Raw genomic sequence first — 26,246 nt, 5'->3', positions numbered from 1 at the left:
GAAGCAATGTGGGCGACGTTGGAGCGGCCAGCTCTCCTGCGGGTCCACTCGAGAAATAGGCACCAAGCCTGTGCCCCGATTCTGCTCCCCTCCCAGCCATCCCTTACTCACTGGGCTCTCTGCTGGAGGGAAGTCTCCTCATTCCTGCTCCTCTCGGCGTGCACGGAGGCTGGGTGGGCTTCCGCTCCTCGTCTGGCACCATCCAGCGCAGGGTGGGCTCCCGCCTGGATTCTCCCTCCGGTTCTCTCCTCACTTCACCCGGGCCCCCTCCTGGGACCTGGGACTTTGTCTTGGAGCTTGTGGAGGCGGGGTAGTCTCCCGTCCTCATTTACATCCGCAGCCAAATTTCCCCTTGCTTCCGGCCGCACTCCCTCCGACAGGCTCTGCCCACAGTCAGGCGAACGTGCCTGTCTTCCTGTTCGCAACGGGCCGCGGCGGTGATTCACGAAAGTATACAAGGGGTGGGCTTCCGCTAAGGCAAACAACGTGGGGTGGACACCCTCATAAAAAATAACTCATAAGCAGGGTGGGCACCCGCCAATAACTCTGTACGCGGGGTAGGCACCCGCTCTTCTGCATTAAGGGGGAATCCCTACTCTGGGGATTCCCTCCCTCTCCTCATGCAGCGCAGCGCTGCCAAGCTTATCGAGGTCTATGCCGAGGCCTTGGACCGTGAGACTCTCCCGCCCACTCTAAGCGAAGCAGTCATTGTTCTGCTCCCTAAACCGAACAAAGACCCGGCGTTATGTGGGTCATACTGGCCCCTTTCACTGTTGAATATTGACTATAAGATTCTCGCCAAAATTGTGGCCAACAGACTTTCACAATTGATGGAGTTTATTATTGCGCCGGCTCAATCTGGCTTCATACCCCATCGCTCGACATCACTGAACTTGCGAACTTTATTCACTGTACTGCATAGAATAAACCCCGACACACCCGCCGTGGCAACTTGACACTGAAAAGGCCTTCGATTCTCTAGAGTGGCCTTTCTTCTTATCCGTAATGCAGCGCATGGGCATTACGGCTGGCTTTATTGCCACCACGCGGCTCCGCATTAATGGCACGTTATCGCGCCCGTTTGCTCTTACCAGCGGCACCCGTCAGGGCTGTCCGCTATCTCCGTTGCTTTTCATTCTCGCCATGGACTTTTGTGCATTTTTCAAAGTTTCATGTTGCGCACACACATGCCCTTAGAGCATGTGTGTGTGCAACATATGTGCACATATCAATTTCAGGGGTGCAATAGGGTGTCATTTTGACACCCTTGTACCCTTGAAATTGCATGAGCAATTTGCGAGTACCTACTGGTTCTCGCAAATTGCTCATGCAATCTACAATTCATTCCTATGGGCCTGGAGGCCCATAGGAATGAATGGGACGGCATTCCTTAATTGCTACTCGCAATTTGCGAGTAGCAATTAAGGAAAGTTAAGGAATCGCTATTTGAATAGCGATTCCTACATGCATAGCCTTTTGCTATTCCTTATTAGCGAATCCTTATTTTTCGCTAATAAGGAATCGCAAATGGCATTGTTGATGCATGTGCCAGTGAGTGTTTTCATTGTTCTCTACTTTGAGGAGCACACATTATTTTTTTACTCAATTACATAGCTGCAACTATGTGCTTATGGTTGATATTTGTTCTCAAACGACCGGGTTTATATTTTCATTGTGTTAGCTTCTAACCTGCTGGAATTAGAACACATTTTGTTTAGGCTAAAAATGTAAATGCAAAATCTAAATTGGTAGGCCTCTGATGCAGTTTAATTGTGATGCTCTTTTTGCAGTATGATACACACACTATTTATTGACTTGACAAAACCCCTTACACCCTTCTGCATGCCCTTCCTTCCAGCCCCACTTCCTCCTTTATCTCTTTCCCTCACTAAACATGCAATCTCCATTTGCTCCTTTTTTACCACATGATGCTCGTGAAATTCTACCCAGCTTTTGAGAGTGTCCTCCTCATCAGTACATGCAAGCATCCATGAGGAGCTGATGCTCACTCAATACATACTACTCAGGCTAGAGCCTCCATACACCACAAGCTCCCCTCACCCTCTGGCGTGGTTATGTCCCCACTCATCACTTCTTGTTAGCTGTACTCTATTAGCTGGATGTTACTAGCATGCGAATTGCATATACTTACTCGGACCAATTCCAGGAAAACACGCCATTGAAAACTAGAGTGCTCAATGACCTGCATACATATGAATTCCAAGAACATTCAGGCACATGTACTAGATTTTTGCCTTCCATTCCCAGTAACTATACTAAGGTATCACTATGGGTGTTGTGGGTAGGGAAGGGGTGATAGAGCTAACAGGTCCCTTTTGTAGCTTCACATCAGCACTTTAATTTTAAACAAAGCATTATTTACATGATGCTCATGTAAATAATACTAGCAATGTATACCAACACAAATTAGTGATACTATTTTGCACACTAGTTTGCAATAATACTGGGAATAACTTGGCAGAGTTCTGTGGCTGTGTGGCCCTGCTAAATGAGGTACATGTGGTGTTTGCCTGTGCATCCATCTGAGGGCCAGGCTTTTGTGATTTCAGCTTAGATTCAAAGAAGTTGCTTTTGTGGGAAGCAAGCTATGGCATCTGTACTCCTGCCTGCACTGTACAGCTAGGCTGATTAGATGAGGGACCTAATGTGTATCCTCATGGCTGGGAAGATTTTCTGGGGTATTGGAGTTGCCCCCTCAGCCTGGGCCTACAGGCAGAGCATTTTACCCTAGCATCTTTTGTCCTACAGCGTTCCAGCTAAAAGAAAACTGCATTCAAATGATGCTGCACATCTCACTGACTGTGACTGACATGCTATGCAAGGAATCAGTTTTTATTTGCAGACTCGGCAATCTACTGCACTTCGTGGTGGGTGCCTGGGGCCACTGATTTACCTGCTTCATTTGCTAACAGCATGATCGGAAAGCATAAATGAATAAGCAGCACCCATTATAGAAGATAAAGCTATATATCATAGGTAGGTTTTTGCCTTTTATCTGTTGATTTTAACATTTCCAAAGCGCTAATCTAATTAAAAATTCAAATGCATAATGAATACAGCTCTGTGTCACTACACTGAGATTCAACATATGTCTCCAACGTTATGAAAATATTTAAAGTAGCCTGTGGCTGCCATCTATGGAGATACATGTTTTCTTTGGATATGCAAACAGGGTGGATATGAGGTCAACTCTCTTTCAGTTAGAAGCCGACTAGGTCCAGCCAACGACTAATCTGTAAACCATTCTGTAGTATGGAAACATTTCAAGAGACAGCCTGGTTCGCAAGATTCAGTTGTTAAACAGTCAGAAGTGCAAAGTACATAAAAGTATAGATTTACTAAAATATGTGAGGGACGCAGAAGCCCATGATAACAATTTCTTGGGAAAAAGTCATGACTACTCTCCAAAAGTATTAATGAAATCATGGGAAGCAGGCAGAATTCCTTTGCTTTCCTAGCCTCTCCTGGAACCTGGCTGTTGTCTGCATGACTGGGAACCTAAATCTGGCAACAGCCATAATTTGTTGTCGGCTATACTGTTCTTTGTCTCGCAAATACTATTTCACACCAACATATTGACCAGTCTCCTTTTATTATTAGCTTTTTAGGCCAGATGCAACAGTAAGAAATATCTCAGGACTTCAGGCCCCATTCCAGTGCCTTCCAGGAACAGGACTTTACCCGCACCCTAACTTTTTACTTTTTATTTTATTATGAATATCGTAGATTTCCAAACTTTGTCCTGCCAAGAACTCTTCTCCCAAGGTAAAGCTGTTGAGTTTCCTTCTTCACTTGCTCCTCCCAAATATTATAATATTAGATTTATTCTTACTCTTATGATATGGTTTAACAGTCACCATTTGGGGGTCTAAGTGTTTTTAGTGTATGCAGTAGAATTATTGAATCATCTGCATAGACATGTTCCTATTCTTGGGATGTCTGAAGAGGCCTTCAGTACTTCAAAGTTTATTATCTATGTAGTATGAAAATAAAGTGGGAAACAAAGGCAGTTTTTCTCCATTTGAAATCTTGAAATGTGCACTTATAATTTAATTTCACCTGGGTTGAAGTATGAGTATACAGGGCAAGAATAATTTACAGGAAAAGTTCATATATTCCCAACCTATTTAACTCAGCCCCACCCCCTGGTCTTGCTTTGTCGACCCGGAAGAACGCTGGAGAGAAATCCAAAAAGGGCACATAAACAGACAAATGCTTCAGTCAGTTTCATTTCTGTAGCAGGTACTGGAGAAGGAAGACCTGGTTGATAGGCAGGATCTCAGCAAGAAACCCTCCCTGACGTGTTGATCCAAGACAGCATGGCCTTCAAAATGACATTACAGAGGACCTTGAGGTCAAACTCAATAAGGCTGATTGGTTGATATGATAACGTTTCACTTGTTGGCCATTTTGTTGTAAGAGGGGATTATGGGGCTCAGAAACTGGAATTCGTAGAAATAGTTGTGTGCTGCAAACATAGTTATATTTATAGAACATGCAAGTACCTGTGAAGGACCCGGATGTTTTCATTTAGTAAGCCTAACAGGAAAGACCCAAGGGGAATAGCCATATTTTTAGAAGTTTGGAAAAGGAAAGATGATTAGTATGTTTACGTATCAACAGGGGCAAGGACGCCAAGATGACCAGAATCCGACGAGCACTAAGAGAGACCAATCAATAGGTGTGCCACTGAATTCCCAGCCAGCTGTAGCCGATTGGCCAAAAAAGCTGTAATATCAAGATACACCATGCTGCTGTAGTCCAGTTATCTGCCTTTGACTATCTAGATCAATGTAAACCAATGAGAGAAGGACAGTAATGGTACAGTTTTTCTCAGTATACTCAGGTGCAAAGAACAATTTCTGAAGATCTCGTTAATCTGGGGCAAGTTACGGGCTTGTCGCAAACAAGTCCAAGGTTATGAACAGTACAACAGGAGTAGGTGAAGGTCCCAGGATAGCAGACCACCAGTGATTTGAACAAAAAGTACAATGAAGACGGCTGTCTTATTGGACAAGTCAATATCTAATCTTTTTGAAGAGTCTGCCATGGCAGCTGAACATTTCGCAGTAACACCACCTTGATCTGTGACAATTCTTGACCAATCAAGGATAGAGACCAGAAAACCCTCAGAGCTGTGCTTGCAATGGAACCCTTACTGAGAAGGGAAGAGAGTTGATGGTTCTCTTCCTTTTTGGACATTTTAATTACAAGGGGGAGCAGGAAGATCTATCAATGTCTACAAAAAAACTGCTGTGTCAGCAAGTGTTTTTTCATCAAGCCAAGTGTTGGTTTTTAGTCATTAGAAACAGAGGCACATCTAAAAGGCTGATTAAAAACATCTTTTATAAAAGGGGAAAGCATGTCTGCAGCAGGTGCACGAACTGAGCTAGACACACATCCAGGGGAAGGCTCTGATTTAACCAACAGAACAGTTTCCTTAGTAACTTGTAACTAGAATCAGGTGAAATCAATAAACATAGTGGGAGTGATGGATGAAGTAGAAACGGGTACTGTAGGAAGAGTCGCTTTCATTGAAGTAGATTACAGAGGAGCTTGGATGAGAGTAGTTATTGTTGATGAAAAACCTGAGAAAGCTTTGCAGAGGGTGCTAGACGAAGAGATTGTGGGTGTGCAGCAAGCAGGGTTTGGAAACCCTTCGATTATGTTGAACGCTTGCCTAGTTGAGTTAATGGCTGAGTTAATGTGATCTGAGGAGAACCAGGTACGAGTCTGTTTCATTTCTTTTTGTAAATTTTAAGGGTAGAATAATAGAGATTTCTTAGCTGTGCAAAAATAGTCTGAGTGTTAAACCCATTCGGGCACTTAGCAAGCTTGTTTGCCACCCGTGGGCAGAAATAGAAGTTTTAGCAGTTGATGAACTATCTAGAGCTTTGATACCCAAACCTTAGAATTAGATATACTGGAATCATGGTCAGGCCAGGTTGAAACGTTGCCATGTTAAGAGGAGCAGCAAATCAGTATTGTTTTATTTCATTCCACAATGCTTGATAGAGAACTATAAGGTACTATGAAGCTTAAGGCAAGAGCTGGGGACTTTGATGGGAGAAAAATAAGGCTGAGTAGTCAGACTATCCCAGGCTGCTGCTGCTGTCATCAGCCTTTTTTTGGCAGATGAGAAGACAGGGGCAACACATTCATCTATATGGCAGCTGGTGAAATCACTGGGGAGATCTGGTGCCTTCTGCCAGCCCTGTAAAGTACCCCACAGCAGAGGTTAGACTAATGGATTTTAGTGCTGGTGTCTCCATCACTACCCTAAAATGCATTAGGCATGCATTATAGCTCAAAAAAAGAAAATCACAATAAGGAGAGACAAGGGAATAGTCTTCTCTAACTCCCCCTCCAAAGCTTATTACTCACTACAAAGAAAAGGACTACAAAACTAGAAAAAAGGGACTTTTGGACTTCAATGTGAATGTTTACCAAAAGAATGCTAATGCATATTCCCACTACGGACTACTCTAATTATCCAGTCTAGAGCAGGAAAAGAAAGGGGGGCGAGGTAAAGAAATCGAATTTCTTAATACTGCCCTCACACACTTTGCAGTGTCATGCTTCATCATTGGGCCGCATCTTACGCCCAGGTGCAGACCAACACACTGGGCGGAGCGCAAAACACATTTTTTTAATATATAGTGGTGAGGAAAGAAAATATAAACACAAATAAAAGAATAGGGAAATAATTATTCTCTCAAGAAGGGATCATAGAGTGCAAAACACAAATCATAATGTAAAAACTATCTGAGGGGAACTGAAGGTTACTGTTAGAAATGGGATTTCTGGTTGGCTAAGGCTTGCGCCAAAGCCAGGCAGAAACCACCACTCTAGTCAGGGCGATGGAGTTACACGCCGAAGATAACCCATGCTCACCTCCTTAGTAGCTTGGCACGAGCAGGAGGCAATGTGTAAAGCATTTGCGCAACACACACACAGCAACAACACACTAGACACACCACAAAAGGAACTCCACACAAGGTTATATCAAAAATAGCCTTTGTATTATCATAAAACACATTAGAATAGTAATCACACAATATACACTGTGCCACCTGGCACTAGGCAATATTTACAGGGGATTATATACACATGACAGGGCCACTTGGACCACTGTCAGAACCATCACAAAGTGAAAATAGTAAATGTAGAATATATAATAGACTTAGACCACAACCAGTAATTCGTGGCAAACACTGTACTCAGCATTATCCTGTAACACAAACCATATTAGGCACAGTATCACCTCAGGCGTAAAATACATTATGCGCCAACTGGAAACAGTGGTTTCAACGCAGGTAATATTACACGGGTAGGTTACAACACAGACGTTGTTACCACGCATGGCATGACATCGCAAGTCGTTTCAATGACTTGCGCTAGATGGCGCGCAACACCAGGGAATGTGTTGTATTTTAAATACAACACATTCCCTGCTGTTTCCGCAAACTGGAGTAGGAATAGTAATGTATACTATTCCTAAGTCCAGCGCGCCATCTAGTGCAAGTCGTAAAAACGACTTGCCATGTAAAGCCATGCATGGTAACAACGTGGACGATGTAACGTCCGCGTTGTAACCTACCGCGTGGTATTTGCTCATGGTGTAAAGCGACATATTCGCGCCAACCTCATAAGCCTAAACATATTAGACCATATCCTCCTAAGCATAACTCACATTAGGGGCATAAATCACAGTAGAGGATAACCTCACAAGCATAAACCACAGTATGCAAATAACCTCAAACATAAACACAGTATGCAAAACCTCATAATCATAAAACCACATTAGAGGCCTAAATCAGGGTGCATAAATCACAGTACATGAATCCCATTTCCTGCGCACCACATAAATCACATTAGGGACTGACGCCCTATCAACCCACAGTCCCCCTGGCCAACTGGCATCAGAAGGGGCTCAAATGCCCTACGTCCAAAATGTCAGGGCGGCTGCCAATGCAGCAGAATTCAAAAGTGCGCAATTGCGCTGGGGCACAGGAGTGTATCTCACTCCTATCTCATTCAAAATGCCCCCCAAAAACTGTTTGCCTAAACATTGCAGCTGACGCTAATTGCCGTGCAGCTGTGAAGCAAAGAAGGCCTGGCACCACTGTGCCCTCCTATCCCCCTCAGGGACTCTAGAACAAAAAGAAATGCTGCCCAACGTTGCAGGTGCCCACGCTGGTGCGGTGCAGCTGTGAGGAAAGTAAATGGGCCCTGGCACGACTGTGCCCTCGGGGCCCCCACTGGACTCTCTAAAATTGCCCCCATCATTGCAGCTGCCCTCTGCAAGGCCGGGCAGCTGTAAAAAGAAGCAAAACGGAGGAAGGCCCGGGCACCACTGGCCCTTGGGACCCACACGGGGGTCTAACAACAAACATGCCCCCATCATTGGGGAGGCCCACTCTCTTGCAGGACCGCCCAGACACTAGAACTGGAAGGGGCACGGGCCCCTCTGGACCCCCTAGGCCCCCTTGGGGGCCCTGGAAGCAATGTGGGCGACGTTGGAGCGGCCAGCTCTCCTGCGGGTCCACTCGAGAAATAGGCACCAAGCCTGTGCCCCGATTCTGCTCCCCTCCCAGCCATCCCTTACTCACTGGGCTCTCTGCTGGAGGGAAGTCTCCTCATTCCTGCTCCTCTCGGCGTGCACGGAGGCTGGGTGGGCTTCCGCTCCTCGTCTGGCACCATCCAGCGCAGGGTGGGCTCCCGCCTGGATTCTCCCTCCGGTTCTCTCCTCACTTCACCCGGGCCCCCTCCTGGGACCTGGGACTTTGTCTTGGAGCTTGTGGAGGCGGGGTAGTCTCCCGTCCTCATTTACATCCGCAGCCAAATTTCCCCTTGCTTCCGGCCGCACTCCCTCCGACAGGCTCTGCCCACAGTCAGGCGAACGTGCCTGTCTTCCTGTTCGCAACGGGCCGCGGCGGTGATTCACGAAAGTATACAAGGGGTGGGCTTCCGCTAAGGCAAACAACGTGGGGTGGACACCCTCATAAAAAATAACTCATAAGCAGGGTGGGCACCCGCCAATAACTCTGTACGCGGGGTAGGCACCCGCTCTTCTGCATTAAGGGGGAATCCCTACTCTGGGGATTCCCTCCCTCTCCTCATGCAGCGCAGCGCTGCCAAGCTTATCGAGGTCTATGCCGAGGCCTTGGACCGTGAGACTCTCCCGCCCACTCTAAGCGAAGCAGTCATTGTTCTGCTCCCTAAACCGAACAAAGACCCGGCGTTATGTGGGTCATACTGGCCCCTTTCACTGTTGAATATTGACTATAAGATTCTCGCCAAAATTGTGGCCAACAGACTTTCACAATTGATGGAGTTTATTATTGCGCCGGCTCAATCTGGCTTCATACCCCATCGCTCGACATCACTGAACTTGCGAACTTTATTCACTGTACTGCATAGAATAAACCCCGACACACCCGCCGTGGCAACTTGACACTGAAAAGGCCTTCGATTCTCTAGAGTGGCCTTTCTTCTTATCCGTAATGCAGCGCATGGGCATTACGGCTGGCTTTATTGCCACCACGCGGCTCCGCATTAATGGCACGTTATCGCGCCCGTTTGCTCTTACCAGCGGCACCCGTCAGGGCTGTCCGCTATCTCCGTTGCTTTTCATTCTCGCCATGGACTTTTGTGCATTTTTCAAAGTTTCATGTTGCGCACACACATGCCCTTAGAGCATGTGTGTGTGCAACATATGTGCACATATCAATTTCAGGGGTGCAATAGGGTGTCATTTTGACACCCTTGTACCCTTGAAATTGCATGAGCAATTTGCGAGTACCTACTGGTTCTCGCAAATTGCTCATGCAATCTACAATTCATTCCTATGGGCCTGGAGGCCCATAGGAATGAATGGGACGGCATTCCTTAATTGCTACTCGCAATTTGCGAGTAGCAATTAAGGAAAGTTAAGGAATCGCTATTTGAATAGCGATTCCTACATGCATAGCCTTTTGCTATTCCTTATTAGCGAATCCTTATTTTTCGCTAATAAGGAATCGCAAATGGCATTGTTGATGCATGTGCCAGTGAGTGTTTTCATTGTTCTCTACTTTGAGGAGCAAACATTATTTTTTTACTCAATTACATAGCTGCAACTATGTGCTTATGGTTGATATTTGTTCTCAAACGACCGGGTTTATATTTTCATTGTGTTAGCTTCTAACCTGCTGGAATTAGAACACATTTTGTTTAGGCTAAAAATGTAAATGCAAAATCTAAATTGGTAGGCCTCTGATGCAGTTTAATTGTGATGCTCTTTTTGCAGTATGATACACACACTATTTATTGACTTGACAAAACCCCTTACACCCTTCTGCATGCCCTTCCTTCCAGCCCCACTTCCTCCTTTATCTCTTTCCCTCACTAAACATGCAATCTCCATTTGCTCCTTTTTTACCACATGATGCTCGTGAAATTCTACCCAGCTTTTGAGAGTGTCCTCCTCATCAGTACATGCAAGCATCCATGAGGAGCTGATGCTCACTCAATACATACTACTCAGGCTAGAGCCTCCATACACCACAAGCTCCCCTCACCCTCTGGCGTGGTTATGTCCCCACTCATCACTTCTTGTTAGCTGTACTCTATTAGCTGGATGTTACTAGCATGCGAATTGCATATACTTACTCGGACCAATTCCAGGAAAACACGCCATTGAAAACTAGAGTGCTCAATGACCTGCATACATATGAATTCCAAGAACATTCAGGCACATGTACTAGATTTTTGCCTTCCATTCCCAGTAACTATACTAAGGTATCACTATGGGTGTTGTGGGTAGGGAAGGGGTGATAGAGCTAACAGGTCCCTTTTGTAGCTTCACATCAGCACTTTAATTTTAAACAAAGCATTATTTACATGATGCTCATGTAAATAATACTAGCAATGTATACCAACACAAATTAGTGATACTATTTTGCACACTAGTTTGCAATAATACTGGGAATAACTTGGCAGAGTTCTGTGGCTGTGTGGCCCTGCTAAATGAGGTACATGTGGTGTTTGCCTGTGCATCCATCTGAGGGCCAGGCTTTTGTGATTTCAGCTTAGATTCAAAGAAGTTGCTTTTGTGGGAAGCAAGCTATGGCATCTGTACTCCTGCCTGCACTGTACAGCTAGGCTGATTAGATGAGGGACCTAATGTGTATCCTCATGGCTGGGAAGATTTTCTGGGGTATTGGAGTTGCCCCCTCAGCCTGGGCCTACAGGCAGAGCATTTTACCCTAGCATCTTTTGTCCTACAGCGTTCCAGCTAAAAGAAAACTGCATTCAAATGATGCTGCACATCTCACTGACTGTGACTGACATGCTATGCAAGGAATCAGTTTTTATTTGCAGACTCGGCAATCTACTGCACTTCGTGGTGGGTGCCTGGGGCCACTGATTTACCTGCTTCATTTGCTAACAGCATGATCGGAAAGCATAAATGAATAAGCAGCACCCATTATAGAAGATAAAGCTATATATCATAGGTAGGTTTTTGCCTTTTATCTGTTGATTTTAACATTTCCAAAGCGCTAATCTAATTAAAAATTCAAATGCATAATGAATACAGCTCTGTGTCACTACACTGAGATTCAACATATGTCTCCAACGTTATGAAAATATTTAAAGTAGCCTGTGGCTGCCATCTATGGAGATACATGTTTTCTTTGGATATGCAAACAGGGTGGATATGAGGTCAACTCTCTTTCAGTTAGAAGCCGACTAGGTCCAGCCAACGACTAATCTGTAAACCATTCTGTAGTATGGAAACATTTCAAGAGACAGCCTGGTTCGCAAGATTCAGTTGTTAAACAGTCAGAAGTGCAAAGTACATAAAAGTATAGATTTACTAAAATATGTGAGGGACGCAGAAGCCCATGATAACAATTTCTTGGGAAAAAGTCATGACTACTCTCCAAAAGTATTAATGAAATCATGGGAAGCAGGCAGAATTCCTTTGCTTTCCTAGCCTCTCCTGGAACCTGGCTGTTGTCTGCATGACTGGGAACCTAAATCTGGCAACAGCCATAATTTGTTGTCGGCTATACTGTTCTTTGTCTCGCAAATACTATTTCACACCAACATATTGACCAGTCTCCTTTTATTATTAGCTTTTTAGGCCAGATGCAACAGTAAGAAATATCTCAGGACTTCAGGCCCCATTCCAGTGCCTTCCAGGAACAGGACTTTACCCGCACCCTAACTTTTTACTTTTTATTTTATTATGAATATCGTAGATTTCCAAACTTTGTCCTGCCAAGAACTCTTCTCCCAAGGTAAAGCTGTTGAGTTTCCTTCTTCACTTGCTCCTCCCAAATATTATAATATTAGATTTATTCTTACTCTTATGATATGGTTTAACAGTCACCATTTGGGGGTCTAAGTGTTTTTAGTGTATGCAGTAGAATTATTGAATCATCTGCATAGACATGTTCCTATTCTTGGGATGTCTGAAGAGGCCTTCAGTACTTCAAAGTTTATTATCTATGTAGTATGAAAATAAAGTGGGAAACAAAGGCAGTTTTTCTCCATTTGAAATCTTGAAATGTGCACTTATAATTTAATTTCACCTGGGTTGAAGTATGAGTATACAGGGCAAGAATAATTTACAGGAAAAGTTCATATATTCCCAACCTATTTAACTCAGCCCCACCCCCTGGTCTTGCTTTGTCGACCCGGAAGAACGCTGGAGAGAAATCCAAAAAGGGCACATAAACAGACAAATGCTTCAGTCAGTTTCATTTCTGTAGCAGGTACTGGAGAAGGAAGACCTGGTTGATAGGCAGGATCTCAGCAAGAAACCCTCCCTGACGTGTTGATCCAAGACAGCATGGCCTTCAAAATGACATTACAGAGGACCTTGAGGTCAAACTCAATAAGGCTGATTGGTTGATATGATAACGTTTCACTTGTTGGCCATTTTGTTGTAAGAGGGGATTATGGGGCTCAGAAACTGGAATTCGTAGAAATAGTTGTGTGCTGCAAACATAGTTATATTTATAGAACATGCAAGTACCTGTGAAGGACCCGGATGTTTTCATTTAGTAAGCCTAACAGGAAAGACCCAAGGGGAATAGCCATATTTTTAGAAGTTTGGAAAAGGAAAGATGATTAGTATGTTTACGTATCAACAGGGGCAAGGACGCCAAGATGACCAGAATCCGACGAGCACTAAGAGAGACCAATCAATAGGTGTGCCACTGAATTCCCAGCCAGCTGTAGCCGATTGGCCAAAAAAGCTGTAATATCAAGATACACCATGCTGCTGTAGTCCAGTTATCTGCCTTTGACTATCTAGATCAATGTAAACCAATGAGAGAAGGACAGTAATGGTACAGTTTTTCTCAGTATACTCAGGTGCAAAGAACAATTTCTGAAGATCTCGTTAATCTGGGGCAAGTTACGGGCTTGTCGCAAACAAGTCCAAGGTTATGAACAGTACAACAGGAGTAGGTGAAGGTCCCAGGATAGCAGACCACCAGTGATTTGAACAAAAAGTACAATGAAGACGGCTGTCTTATTGGACAAGTCAATATCTAATCTTTTTGAAGAGTCTGCCATGGCAGCTGAACATTTCGCAGTAACACCACCTTGATCTGTGACAATTCTTGACCAATCAAGGATAGAGACCAGAAAACCCTCAGAGCTGTGCTTGCAATGGAACCCTTACTGAGAAGGGAAGAGAGTTGATGGTTCTCTTCCTTTTTGGACATTTTAATTACAAGGGGGAGCAGGAAGATCTATCAATGTCTACAAAAAAACTGCTGTGTCAGCAAGTGTTTTTTCATCAAGCCAAGTGTTGGTTTTTAGTCATTAGAAACAGAGGCACATCTAAAAGGCTGATTAAAAACATCTTTTATAAAAGGGGAAAGCATGTCTGCAGCAGGTGCACGAACTGAGCTAGACACACATCCAGGGGAAGGCTCTGATTTAACCAACAGAACAGTTTCCTTAGTAACTTGTAACTAGAATCAGGTGAAATCAATAAACATAGTGGGAGTGATGGATGAAGTAGAAACGGGTACTGTAGGAAGAGTCGCTTTCATTGAAGTAGATTACAGAGGAGCTTGGATGAGAGTAGTTATTGTTGATGAAAAACCTGAGAAAGCTTTGCAGAGGGTGCTAGACGAAGAGATTGTGGGTGTGCAGCAAGCAGGGTTTGGAAACCCTTCGATTATGTTGAACGCTTGCCTAGTTGAGTTAATGGCTGAGTTAATGTGATCTGAGGAGAACCAGGTACGAGTCTGTTTCATTTCTTTTTGTAAATTTTAAGGGTAGAATAATAGAGATTTCTTAGCTGTGCAAAAATAGTCTGAGTGTTAAACCCATTCGGGCACTTAGCAAGCTTGTTTGCCACCCGTGGGCAGAAATAGAAGTTTTAGCAGTTGATGAACTATCTAGAGCTTTGATACCCAAACCTTAGAATTAGATATACTGGAATCATGGTCAGGCCAGGTTGAAACGTTGCCATGTTAAGAGGAGCAGCAAATCAGTATTGTTTTATTTCATTCCACAATGCTTGATAGAGAACTATAAGGTACTATGAAGCTTAAGGCAAGAGCTGGGGACTTTGATGGGAGAAAAATAAGGCTGAGTAGTCAGACTATCCCAGGCTGCTGCTGCTGTCATCAGCCTTTTTTTGGCAGATGAGAAGACAGGGGCAACACATTCATCTATATGGCAGCTGGTGAAATCACTGGGGAGATCTGGTGCCTTCTGCCAGCCCTGTAAAGTACCCCACAGCAGAGGTTAGACTAATGGATTTTAGTGCTGGTGTCTCCATCACTACCCTAAAATGCATTAGGCATGCATTATAGCTCAAAAAAAGAAAATCACAATAAGGAGAGACAAGGGAATAGTCTTCTCTAACTCCCCCTCCAAAGCTTATTACTCACTACAAAGAAAAGGACTACAAAACTAGAAAAAAGGGACTTTTGGACTTCAATGTGAATGTTTACCAAAAGAATGCTAATGCATATTCCCACTACGGACTACTCTAATTATCCAGTCTAGAGCAGGAAAAGAAAGGGGGGCGAGGTAAAGAAATCGAATTTCTTAATACTGCCCTCACACACTTTGCAGTGTCATGCTTCATCATTGGGCCGCATCTTACGCCCAGGTGCAGACCAACACACTGGGCGGAGCGCAAAACACATTTTTTTAATATATAGTGGTGAGGAAAGAAAATATAAACACAAATAAAAGAATAGGGAAATAATTATTCTCTCAAGAAGGGATCATAGAGTGCAAAACACAAATCATAATGTAAAAACTATCTGAGGGGAACTGAAGGTTACTGTTAGAAATGGGATTTCTGGTTGGCTAAGGCTTGCGCCAAAGCCAGGCAGAAACCACCACTCTAGTCAGGGCGATGGAGTTACACGCCGAAGATAACCCATGCTCACCTCCTTAGTAGCTTGGCACGAGCAGGAGGCAATGTGTAAAGCATTTGCGCAACACACACACAGCAACAACACACTAGACACACCACAAAAGGAACTCCACACAAGGTTATATCAAAAATAGCCTTTGTATTATCATAAAACACATTAGAATAGTAATCACACAATATACACTGTACCACCTGGCACTAGACAATATTTACAGGGGATTATATACACATGACAGGGCCACTTGGACCACTGTCAGAACCATCACAAAGTGAAAATAGTAAATGTAGAATATATAATAGACTTAGACCACAACCAGTAATTCCTGGCAAACACTGTACTCAGCATTATCCTGTAACACAAACCATATTATGCACAATATCACCTCAGGCGTAAAATACATTATGCGCCAACTGGAAACAGTGGTTTCAACGCAGGTAATATTACGCGGGTAGGTTACAACGCAGACGTTGTTACCACGCATGGCATGACATCGCAAGTCGTTTCAATGACTTGCGCTAGATGGCGCGCAACACCAGGGAATGTGTTGTATTTTAAATCCAACACATTCCCTGCTGTTTCCGCAAACTGGAGTAGGAATAGTAATGTATACTATTCCTAAGTCCAGCTCGCCATCTAGTGCAAGTCGTAAAAACGACTTGCCATGTAAAGCCATGCATGGTAACAACGTGGACGATGTAACGTCCGCGTTGTAACCTACCGCGTGGTATTTGCTCATGGTGTAAAGCGACATATTTGCGCCAACCTCATAAGCCTAAACATATTAGACCATATCCTCCTAAGCATAACTCACATTAGGGGCATAAATCACAGTAGAGGATAACCTCACAAGCATAAACCACGGTATGCAAATAACCTCAAACATAAACACAGTATGCAAAACCTCATAATCATAAAACCACATTAGAGGCCTAAATCAGGGTGCATAAATCACAGTACATGAATCCCATTTCCTGCGCTCCACATAAATCACATTAGGGACTGACGCCCTATCAACCCACAGTCCCCCTGGCCAACTGGCCTCAGAAGGGGCTCAAATGCCCTACGTCCAAAATGTCAGGGCGGCTGCCAATGCAGCAGAATTCAAAAGTGCGCAATTGCGCTGGGGCACAGGAGTGTATCTCACTCCTATCTCATTCAAAATGCCCCCCAAAAACTGTTTGCCTAAACATTGCAGCTGACGCTAATTGCCGTGCAGCTGTGAAGCAAAGAAGGCCTGGCACCACTGTGCCCTCCTATCCCCCTCAGGGACTCTAGAACAAAAAGAAATGCTGCCCAACGTTGCAGGTGCCCACGCTGGTGCGGTGCAGCTGTGAGGAAAGTAAATGGGCCCTGGCACGACTGTGCCCTCGGGGCCCCCACTGGACTCTCTAAAATTGCCCCCATCATTGCAGCTGCCCTCTGCAAGGCCGGGCAGCTGTAAAAAGAAGCAAAACGGAGGAAGGCCCGGGCACCACTGGCCCTTGGGACCCACACGGGGGTCTAACAACAAACATGCCCCCATCATTGGGGCGGCCCACTCTCTTGCAGGACCGCCCAGACACTAGAACTGGAAGGGGCACGGGCCCCTCTGGACCCCCTAGGCCCCCTTGGGGGCCCTGGAAGCAATGTGGGCGACGTTGGAGCGGCCAGCTCTCCTGCGGGTCAACTTGAGAAATAGGCACCAAGCCTGTGCCCCGATTCGGCTCCCCTCCCAGCCATCCCTTACTCACTGGGCTCTCTGCTGGAGGGAAGTCTCCTCATTCCTGCTCCTCTCGGCGTGCACGGAGGCTGGGTGGGCTTCCGCTCCTCGTCTGGCACCATCCAGCGCTGGGTGGGCTCCCGCCTGGATTCTCCCTCCGGTTCTCTCCTCACTTCACCCGGGCCCCCTCCTGGGACCCGGGACTTTGTCTTGGAGCTTGTGGAGGCGGGGTAGTCTCCCGTCCTCATTTTCATCTGCAGCCAAATTTCCCCTTGCTTCCGGCCGCACTCCCTCCGACAGGCTCTGCCCACAGTCAGGCGAACGTGCCTGTCTTCCTGGTCGCACCGAGCCGCGGCAGGGATTCACGAAAGTATACAAGGGGTGGGCTTCCGCTAAGGCAAACAACGTGGGGTGGACACCCTCATAAAAAATAACTCATAAGCAGGGTGGGCACCCGCCAATAACTCTGTACGCGGGGTAGGCACCCGCTCTTCTGCATTAAGGGGGAATCCCTACTCTGGGGATTCCCTCCCTCTCCTCATGCAGCGCAGCGCTGCCAAGCCCACACTCTCTTCCTTCCTGGAATAATTAGAAATATAGCGCTCACGAGGCGCTAGATGCAGCAAAAGGTCTTTGAGGTCCTCAGAGATCAAGGGGGCAAGGCTGGGCCCAGGGAGGAAAGCCCTCATGGCGGTTCCTTCTGGGCCCCAGCAGCAGCATGCCCCAGCAAGGTTTAGGAACAATCACCAGCACAGAACCAAAAACATGGGGTCACAGCCCCTATATTTATATTAGGCATTCCTTTGTCTGCAGTGTAGGGTTTGGGAGAACCAGATGCAACTGGTTCAGGGGGGATTTGGAGCACTTTGTTTTCCAAACACTTCTTCCCCTTTGTCAGGTGGGGGCTTGGTGATCAGACACACCACAGGGAGCGGAGCCAGCATTGTACAGGCTGGGCACAGTTCTATTCAGAGTCAGGGGAATACTCCTCCCACTACTCCCACTGCAGATGTCCCATTCAGCCTAGCGCTGACTCACCCTCCCCTCCTGGAGCCACACACACCTCTCAGTCCCTGTCACTCAAAAGCCAGACATGCAATTCACATCAGGCAGGCAGACACATAGCACACAGACATGCCAACTTCTAAAAGTGGCATTTCTCAAATAGTCGTATTAAATCTACACACACCATCGTGCAGCATTCATTCTCACAATTTCATACATACTAAACTCGACCACGCTGCTCCTCCCATTCCAGGAATTACCTCTGACACACTTATCAGGGAATCCCTAATGCATTCCTATGGGAGGACAGGCCAACCTTACCAAATGTAACACAGAGAGCACACGCACTTTACACTGGACCGCAGTGCTAAAGTGCCCAGAGGCCTAAAACCACCAACACCATGTCAGAGAAAAAGGCAAAAAGTTTAGGAATGAACTTGCCAAAAAGGGCCAAGTCCAACAGTTACCTTTATTCTTGGTCACCCTCAATAGGGTTAAAAGTTAGTCGGATACGCCGGGGAAATCAGTGCCCCTATATCCTGTTTGCAGGAACCAATATGTTTTGGCCTTTTTAATAGCCCCCACGGGTCAATGCGGCCTTCGTCAGGGTATTGAGGAAATCGTGGTCTTCACCCACACTCGGGTCTCAAATTACTTAATCACTGGATAATCTCCATTTCACCATCTACGCTGTTGCATAGGCTAAACAATTGCCGAGTTTATATGCTAATTGCTAAACCCGGGACCGTCGTGGGACCGTGATCTGTTCGTCACACTTACCCCAAGACCAGCGGGAGTCCTCTTCCCATACTGGGAAGAGGACTCCCGCTGGTCTAGGAGTAAGTGTGATGAACAAATCACGGTCCCAGACGGGGAAGAGGACTCCGGCTGGTCTTGGAGTAAGTGTGACGAACAGATCACGGTCCCACGACGGTCCCAGGTTTAGCAATTAGCATATAAACTCGGTAATTGCTTCCTCTATTCAACAGCGTGGATGGCGAAATGGAGATAATCCAGTGATTAAGTAATTCGAGACCCGGATGTGGGTTAAGGCCACGATTTCCTTAAAGAATCAATACACTGACGAAGGCCGCTTTGACCCGTGGGGGCTATTAAAAAAGGCTGAAACATGTTGGTTCCTGCAAACAGGATATAGGGGCACTGATTTCTCCGGCGTATCCGACTAACTTTGAACCCTATCGAGGGTGACCAAGAATAAAGGTAACCTTCGGTTCCCCTCAGATATTTTTAACATTATTATTTGTGTTTTGCACTTTATGATCCCTTCTTGAGAGAATAATTATTTCCCTATTCTTTTGTTTGTGTTTATACTTTCTTTCCTCACCACTATATATTCAAAAAATTTATTTTGCACTCCAAACAGTGTGTTGGTCTGCACCTGGGCGTAAGACGCGGCCCATTGATGAAGCATGACACTGCAAAGTGTGTGAGGGCAGTATTAAGAAATTAGATTTCTTTACCCTTCCCCCCTTCCTTTTCCTGCTCTAGACTGGATACTTAGAGTAGTCCGTAGTGGGAATATGCATTAGCATTCTTTGGGTAAACATTCACATTAAAGTCCAAAAACCCCTTTTTTCTAGTTTTGTAGTCCTTTTCTTTGTAGTGAGTAATATGCATTATAACTCCTCTGGAACTGTTGAGAGGTGCTCAATGAGCTGCATAACAAAAGCAGTAAGCATGCCGTTGGGTTGTTCTAGTTGTGGTGCTGATGACTGCCCAGCTCACTCAGCTGGGATTTGAGTGGTGAGCATTAGCTGCAAAGTGTGACAGACTGTTATACTACCATGAATAATCATGTGTGAATTCCCCAAATAACACCATGACTGGCCACTCTGGGATTGGTGGTTAGCCACACACGTCAGAGTGAAAAAAATATAAACAACAGCCTGGATTCATCTGGACCCAGCCTCATGTAGATCTAGCACCTGTTAATTTCCAGAACCAGTGACCTCGGCCTGCTAACAGTGATTGGCCCACTTGCTGCGGCAGGTCTTTGTATTGTGCACAACCCTCATGGTGCTCTGTGGTGGTGAGGTTGTGCTGGCGGGCAGCACGGGTAGCACAGGATGTTTCTGCCATTGCTGAGAGCAGCCACTTGTTCTGCTCTCTTCGTCACTCATGTTAAAATGTTATTACCTGCATAAAATAAAAAGAATGTTGGAATGTGAGTAGTTGTTACACGCACCGCTTGTGATTTTTGTGTTATATTTTTACCATAAAATGCATCCTTGCATCAGGCATTCTCTGCATTTTCCTGAAATTTCACATAATTGCTTGAAAACTAATTATGTGAATTTCACACAACCCTAATCTTGATCTCACTGGTGGGAGTAGGGAACAGGCATGTGTTCTATGCTCTGACTGTAATCTTTGGGATCTCACATTGGTGAGATCTACATTCTGAGACTAAGGGCCTTATTATGACTTTGGTGGCACTTCAGTGGCGACACCACCATGCCATTCGCTGGAGGACTGCCAAACCCGCAGTGTGCCCGCCGCATTCCAAGTGTAATCAGGGGGGCGGGCGGTGCTGCGGCTGTTTCACGGTGGTGGGCTGTTAAGCTCATAGGAAAGCCTAATATGCAGCCCACAGCCATGACAATGCCTACAGCACATTCCTGCACGATGCGGCATGCATGCCACACCGAGCAAGAACTGGGGTGCAATTACAAGGGGGCACAGCATGCGCCCCCCGCATGCACCTCCAGGACTAAATCCAGCAGGGAGACCTGTTAGGACCCCATTAGTTGACTCTCTGCCACCATTTTCATGGCGGGCTCACCGATATGAAAAGGACGGTAAAAGGCAACCCAGAATATGCCAGCAGTGCCAGCAGCATCACTGCCAGCATATTCGTGCTGGTTGCAGACCGCTGGCCAACAGGATCCTTGATATGGGTGGAGCCGGCAGTCTTGTGGCAGTCCAACTGACACACTCGTAATTCTGCAGGCGGGCCCTCACTGTGATGGTGGTCAGACCACCACCGCGAGTACGGCCATCTTATGGACCGCCGTACTTGTAATCAGGCCCTAAGACTGTAAGACCGAGGGCACAAAAGCTGAATGAGAGGGGTAGCACTGCATGTGCTTAAAACTTGTCTCCCACCTGGGGAGAACTGGACCTTAAACCCTGTTTACAGTAGCCCTGCAACCGCGGAAATTACACCTGCATATGTTAGATTATAATATTTGGTTTTGAGTGCATTTACATATTTTCTTTTCATCAAAGATGAGCGCTGGGTTCCGCTATCGGTCATTGCAATGCTGGGTGATTGTTGAGTTTTGAGAAGCCTGTGACTGCTCTCCATCCCTGCCACTGAGAGCCAGGGGCCTAGAAGGTGGTACTTGGCCCAGACATTAGAGGCTTAGCAGGACAGGACACCAGAGGCGAACGGCCCCAGACCCCACGGCTGTGAGGACTAATAGCCCGTTTGTCCTGTGGCCACAATTGGGTTCAATTGTGTGACTAATTTCAAGGCATCACTTTCAGCCAACCAGCAGTATACTTAGAAGCGCTGAATGATGGAGACAAACGTAGGCTTTCTAGGGAAGTTAATTTGTGTTGAGACCTCGAAAAGACTACTGTGGGTTCTCAAACCATGGGAAATTGGCGAATAATGTGCAGAATGTCTCGCCAGGTGACAGCTATCCTCGGAATGAATGTGAAGCTCAGGCAACTTAATGTCAATTTAAGACCACACATCAGGTTGTGGAAAGAAGAGCTAGAGAAGGCATAAGAGAGAGATGGAGAGGGGATGGGGGAAGAGTGCCACAGAGAGTACAGAAGTAAGAGAGACAGACAGCGAGAGAGAGAATGGAGAGAGAAAGAGCGGCAGAAGGCAGGAGAGAGTGCTCGTTGTTGGGCCTATTTGAGATATTCGGTCATCATCTTTAGTAGGGATTGCCAGCATTTCCGCAATTGTATACTTTGATGCTTCAGTGCTGGTTCAGTAATAGGGGTAGTGGCAACAACTGTTGCTGCATTTTCACCCCTAAAGTCTTCAAGAGCTGAGCTCGGCCAAGCTGTCCAGTGGATGCAGAGCGTCTTAAAGAGACTGCAGGTCATCTCCGTCTGTGAAAAGCTGAACTCAGTGCTTGGGACGAGAGATCGGAAGCCATTAGGCACAATGGGACCCCACTGAACTCACACCTCACCTGCTCTGCACTTGCAAGTAGAGATGACTATTAACTATGTACAATAAAAGTAAGGTTGCATATTAAACATATGCACAGTGGTGCGCGGCAGTACTTTTTACAAATTCACAAAACCATTTGCACTAGTATGGTAACATTACACGTGAAATGGCTTTTACTATGGATGTAAAGTCAAGCTTATCATTCACAAGACGTCGCTTTACACCTGCAAAAAGATTTACTCACGCCTACTTTTTGATGAAAGTAAATCTTCTTCTTACAAGGGTAGCAAGGGGTCATTCCAGCGTGGGGATTTCTGGGAAAGGTCGGGAACAGGTGCAAACCAACTTGTTTCTGGATATTCACACTATTGTACTACCCATTCCCAGCTTGGAAACAGTCAGAGATTGTTTGTATCAAAGGTAAAAAAATGTCCAAATTACAACTGAATTGTGCGAGACACTTTCACGTATGTAAATGATGTCAATACACATCTGCAGAAAGACCTTGCTTTGACGTATAGAGGGATTCACAGATATGTTCCTGGGGTGACATTGGCATCCAGTGGCTTATTTTGGCAGGCTGCCCTTTGTCCCCACCCTTCCCTGCCCTCCTCATGGGTGTGTACCCTGAAGAAAGAGGTACATCTGGGGCCTTGTCGTGATGTGCTCTGCTAGCTCAGTGCAGAGCAGAACGCCTGTTTAGATATAAAGTGAATCCACTTAACCCGATGTTTCTCCGAGCGAGTGAATAATTTTGATAGTACAGAACAGAAACACAAAAGGGGGTGGAGAACAGTGCACATGGCGAGGCTATGACCTTTCCCATCCTTGTGCAGCAGCTTGCTTCCCTCTACCCATACATACTGGAACATACCATTTGGGCTTACGCTGATCCTTCTCTTCTGCCATCTTGATAGCAAATGTCTAAGCATTTCAGGTGAGATTCAGTCTGGGGGGCAGGAGTAACACACATCGGGGCATACTATCAAGCACGGCGTTAAAATTATCGCCGCTTTCCTGCCGCTAAAACGGCAATAATGGGCTTGATAATATGCCGCAGAGAATTCCAATAGAAGCCCATGTTGACACCAGAACATGGGTTTCTATGGGAATTCTCAAGGGCATATTATCAAGCCCATTATCGCCGCTTTAGCGGCAGTTTTCTGCCGCTAAAGCGGCGATAATGTTAACGCCGTTTCTTGATAATATGCCCCATCATTTGTCTTAAAGATGCAGTAAAACCCCTGGCATATGTCTCACATATTCCGTCTTCGAGGGACCATTGTGCTTATTGCCTGCAACTTCTGCTTCCTCTCTAGGAGCTTGGGTGGTTTTGATTTGACAACATCTGCTCCCAAAAAGGAGTCTCCACAATGCCACCACGACAAACTGACAAGATCCCTCATGACCGCTTCCAAGAACATGTTGTTTCGCGCTGAGTACAAGTGCTTTGAAGGTAGCTCACTTTCAGACGAGTCCCCTCCTTAAAATGCCTCATTTTTCAGAGAATCAGATTTTATGATGTACCAGAGATCTGAAATCCGCTCTGCCAAGGACTTCTGTCTTACACATTCTCCAGTGTCCTTGACTATGGTCAACCTCCACATCTCCTTTGCCTCAAATACTAGTAACTGTGGCACCACGCATGCTGCATAATGTACAATAAATGCATATATTAATATTCATATTATTTTATAGCCAAATAAGTTAAATCATCATGCCTTAAAATGGCTTGTGAGTTTACATAGAACATATTATGCTTCATGATCCAGATCAAGTGAGACAAGCCTTGGCGGAGGCACAGAGTATGGTTCTGGTGCCATACTTGGCATCTGACAGGTGCAATTGGGGCAAAGATGAGTGGTAAAATGTGACAACAGTAAATATAAAGGGTCACTTACACAGTTGTGATTTGAAAGATGAAGGGGCTTATTACTATGTCGGGCAGACGTCGTGGATACGGGTCCGACCAACCTCCTTTTCTGTATGGGAGCTTGTGCTGTGGTCGGAAAACGGCTGCAGCACAAGCTCCCATATAAAAAAGGGAGTTTGTGTTCATCCCTGCACCGCGTGGCAGGCACCTCACTGTGCCTGCCACGCGGTGCAGGAGTGAACAGGGGTGCCCCCTCAGCCCCCCAACTGGAGGCCATTGGCTGAAGGGTGCCTTGCTAGGGTCCCCCAAAGTCACTTTCCGATAGAGTTTCCATGTCAAACAGCCCAGCATAGAAACCCTGCGGGAAAATTACATCGCAATCCGGATGGCGTAAAATGCCTCCCATATGGATTACATGCCGGTTCTGACTGGCAGACGGGAAGCCAGCCGTAATGTCCAGCCGGTTTAAAAACCGATGGCCTCCATTGTAATGAGGCTGTTGGAATTTAAACTGATGATCTCAGTTGGAAATCCTCCGACCTAAGGTTGGAGGCTTTCCTACCAAGATTGTAATTGGCCCCTAGATATTTCATGAAAGCAATATTGCCCTATAGGTAGACGTAGTTGGCAGGCTATTGTCTAATCATTTGAAGATGCTAAATATAATATATCTAGGAAACATCTGTTTTCCCAACAATTGTCACTTGCATATACTGCTCATTTGGTTCGATTGTAGCATATACCTTGGAGCGATTTCGGCATGCAAAACCAAAGTGCTCACCTGCATGATTCTTTATGAATGGAATTTTAATTTTGTGCTTCACTACAGCAGGAGGATTTGTTGTCCCAACAGTGGTCAGATATTCTTTGAGGGTCGACCCTTGTGCTGCATGAAAAGACATCAAAGTTGACATAAAAGATAGACCTAGACAAAATCACTGCAAACACTCTGAAGATATCAAGAAGCAAGATGCGGGTGGAAGATTCTTAAAAACAAGCAAGAAAACGTTTATTTAACATCCTACGTTTCTTTAGATATTAGTCTTGTTTGTGGACATTTTGTATACCTTAAAATGTGTTTTGGGCACAATTCTTACATATTATAAAAACAGAGATGAGAGGCAAGATATTACACAAATAATTATCCTCTTGTAAAAAACAAAAATCACGCAAGTGTGTATATGTTGACTCTCACTCAGTTGGGAGCACTTCCCCACCAGTCCTAGAGTCACACTCCACTCCCAGGTAACCTTTGCTGCAAAGAAAAGCTCCTGCCTGTGAAGGGTTTGTGTATAATGGATATTTTAGACCAGGCATATCATCACATCGTCTATGAATAATAAACACAGGGCCTCATTTACAAACTTTTGACACACGGCAGCGTAGCAGGCCTTCTTGCTGTGAGCCATGCGTAAAAAAAAGGGGAATGTGTGATTTGCATACAATTTTCCCTTTATCAACCAACGATTGTGCTTGAATACAGGAAATAGAGTGGCCTTTGTAAACCCAGGCTAGAAGTTCGATCCAATGATTGAACAATTTTGGGAAAAGTGGACAGCAAAAACTGATCTATCTTTCAAACACAGTCCTTGGAGATGAATCCACACTGAAGCTAAAGTATCATTATAGACAACTGTAATCACCTCAATGTATCTACTGCTCAATCCAGTCTTTCAAATGATAGCTCACAAAAAAGCCCATGCCAGTGCCGAATGCCTTCTCAGAATCTATTATCTTACACACAAAGGTTTTTCTTCTTCTCTGGCTATGATTTATGGGTTAAATTAGAAAGATGCATGTCAGACATGAGATTTTTTTTAAATTCTGGATGTATTTTTTTTATGCTGGATAACTGATGTATGTCCTTATTAGGTAATTTACAAAAAGCCCTCTCTGAATGGTCACACCCAAACCTTTTGCCCTACCTTCCATGTTTCGCTGAATTCATTTTTGCTGGCCATAGATCTCTGTGCACTTTTCCAATGCTAACCAGTGCTAAAGTGCCGCAAATCACCCGCACTGCCTCATGCAGGGGGTAGGTATACCTAGCAACTACCCCTTTATTTTACGTCAAGTGGCAATGACCTG

At 45.4% G+C, this 26,246-nt stretch overlaps 1 protein-coding gene across 2 annotated transcripts in view; it reads right to left on the bottom strand.

Annotated features, from left to right (window-relative positions):
* LOC146862312 (uncharacterized) overlaps positions 1-26,246 on the bottom strand; it is a 296,683-nt gene that overhangs the window by 21,162 nt on the left and 249,275 nt on the right. For both annotated transcript variants that reach the window (XM_085641506.1, XM_085641507.1), the window contains exon 8: positions 24,940-25,044. In XM_085641506.1, coding sequence (XP_085497632.1) covers positions 24,940-25,044 — 105 coding nt within the window. The remainder of the gene's footprint in view (positions 1-24,939; positions 25,045-26,246) is intronic.

Source organism: Triturus cristatus, chromosome 2_2 (genome assembly GCF_964204655.1).
Source record: "Triturus cristatus chromosome 2_2, aTriCri1.1, whole genome shotgun sequence".
Lineage (NCBI taxonomy): Eukaryota > Metazoa > Chordata > Amphibia > Caudata > Salamandridae > Triturus > Triturus cristatus.
This window is presented reverse-complemented; position numbering and strand designations above follow the sequence as displayed.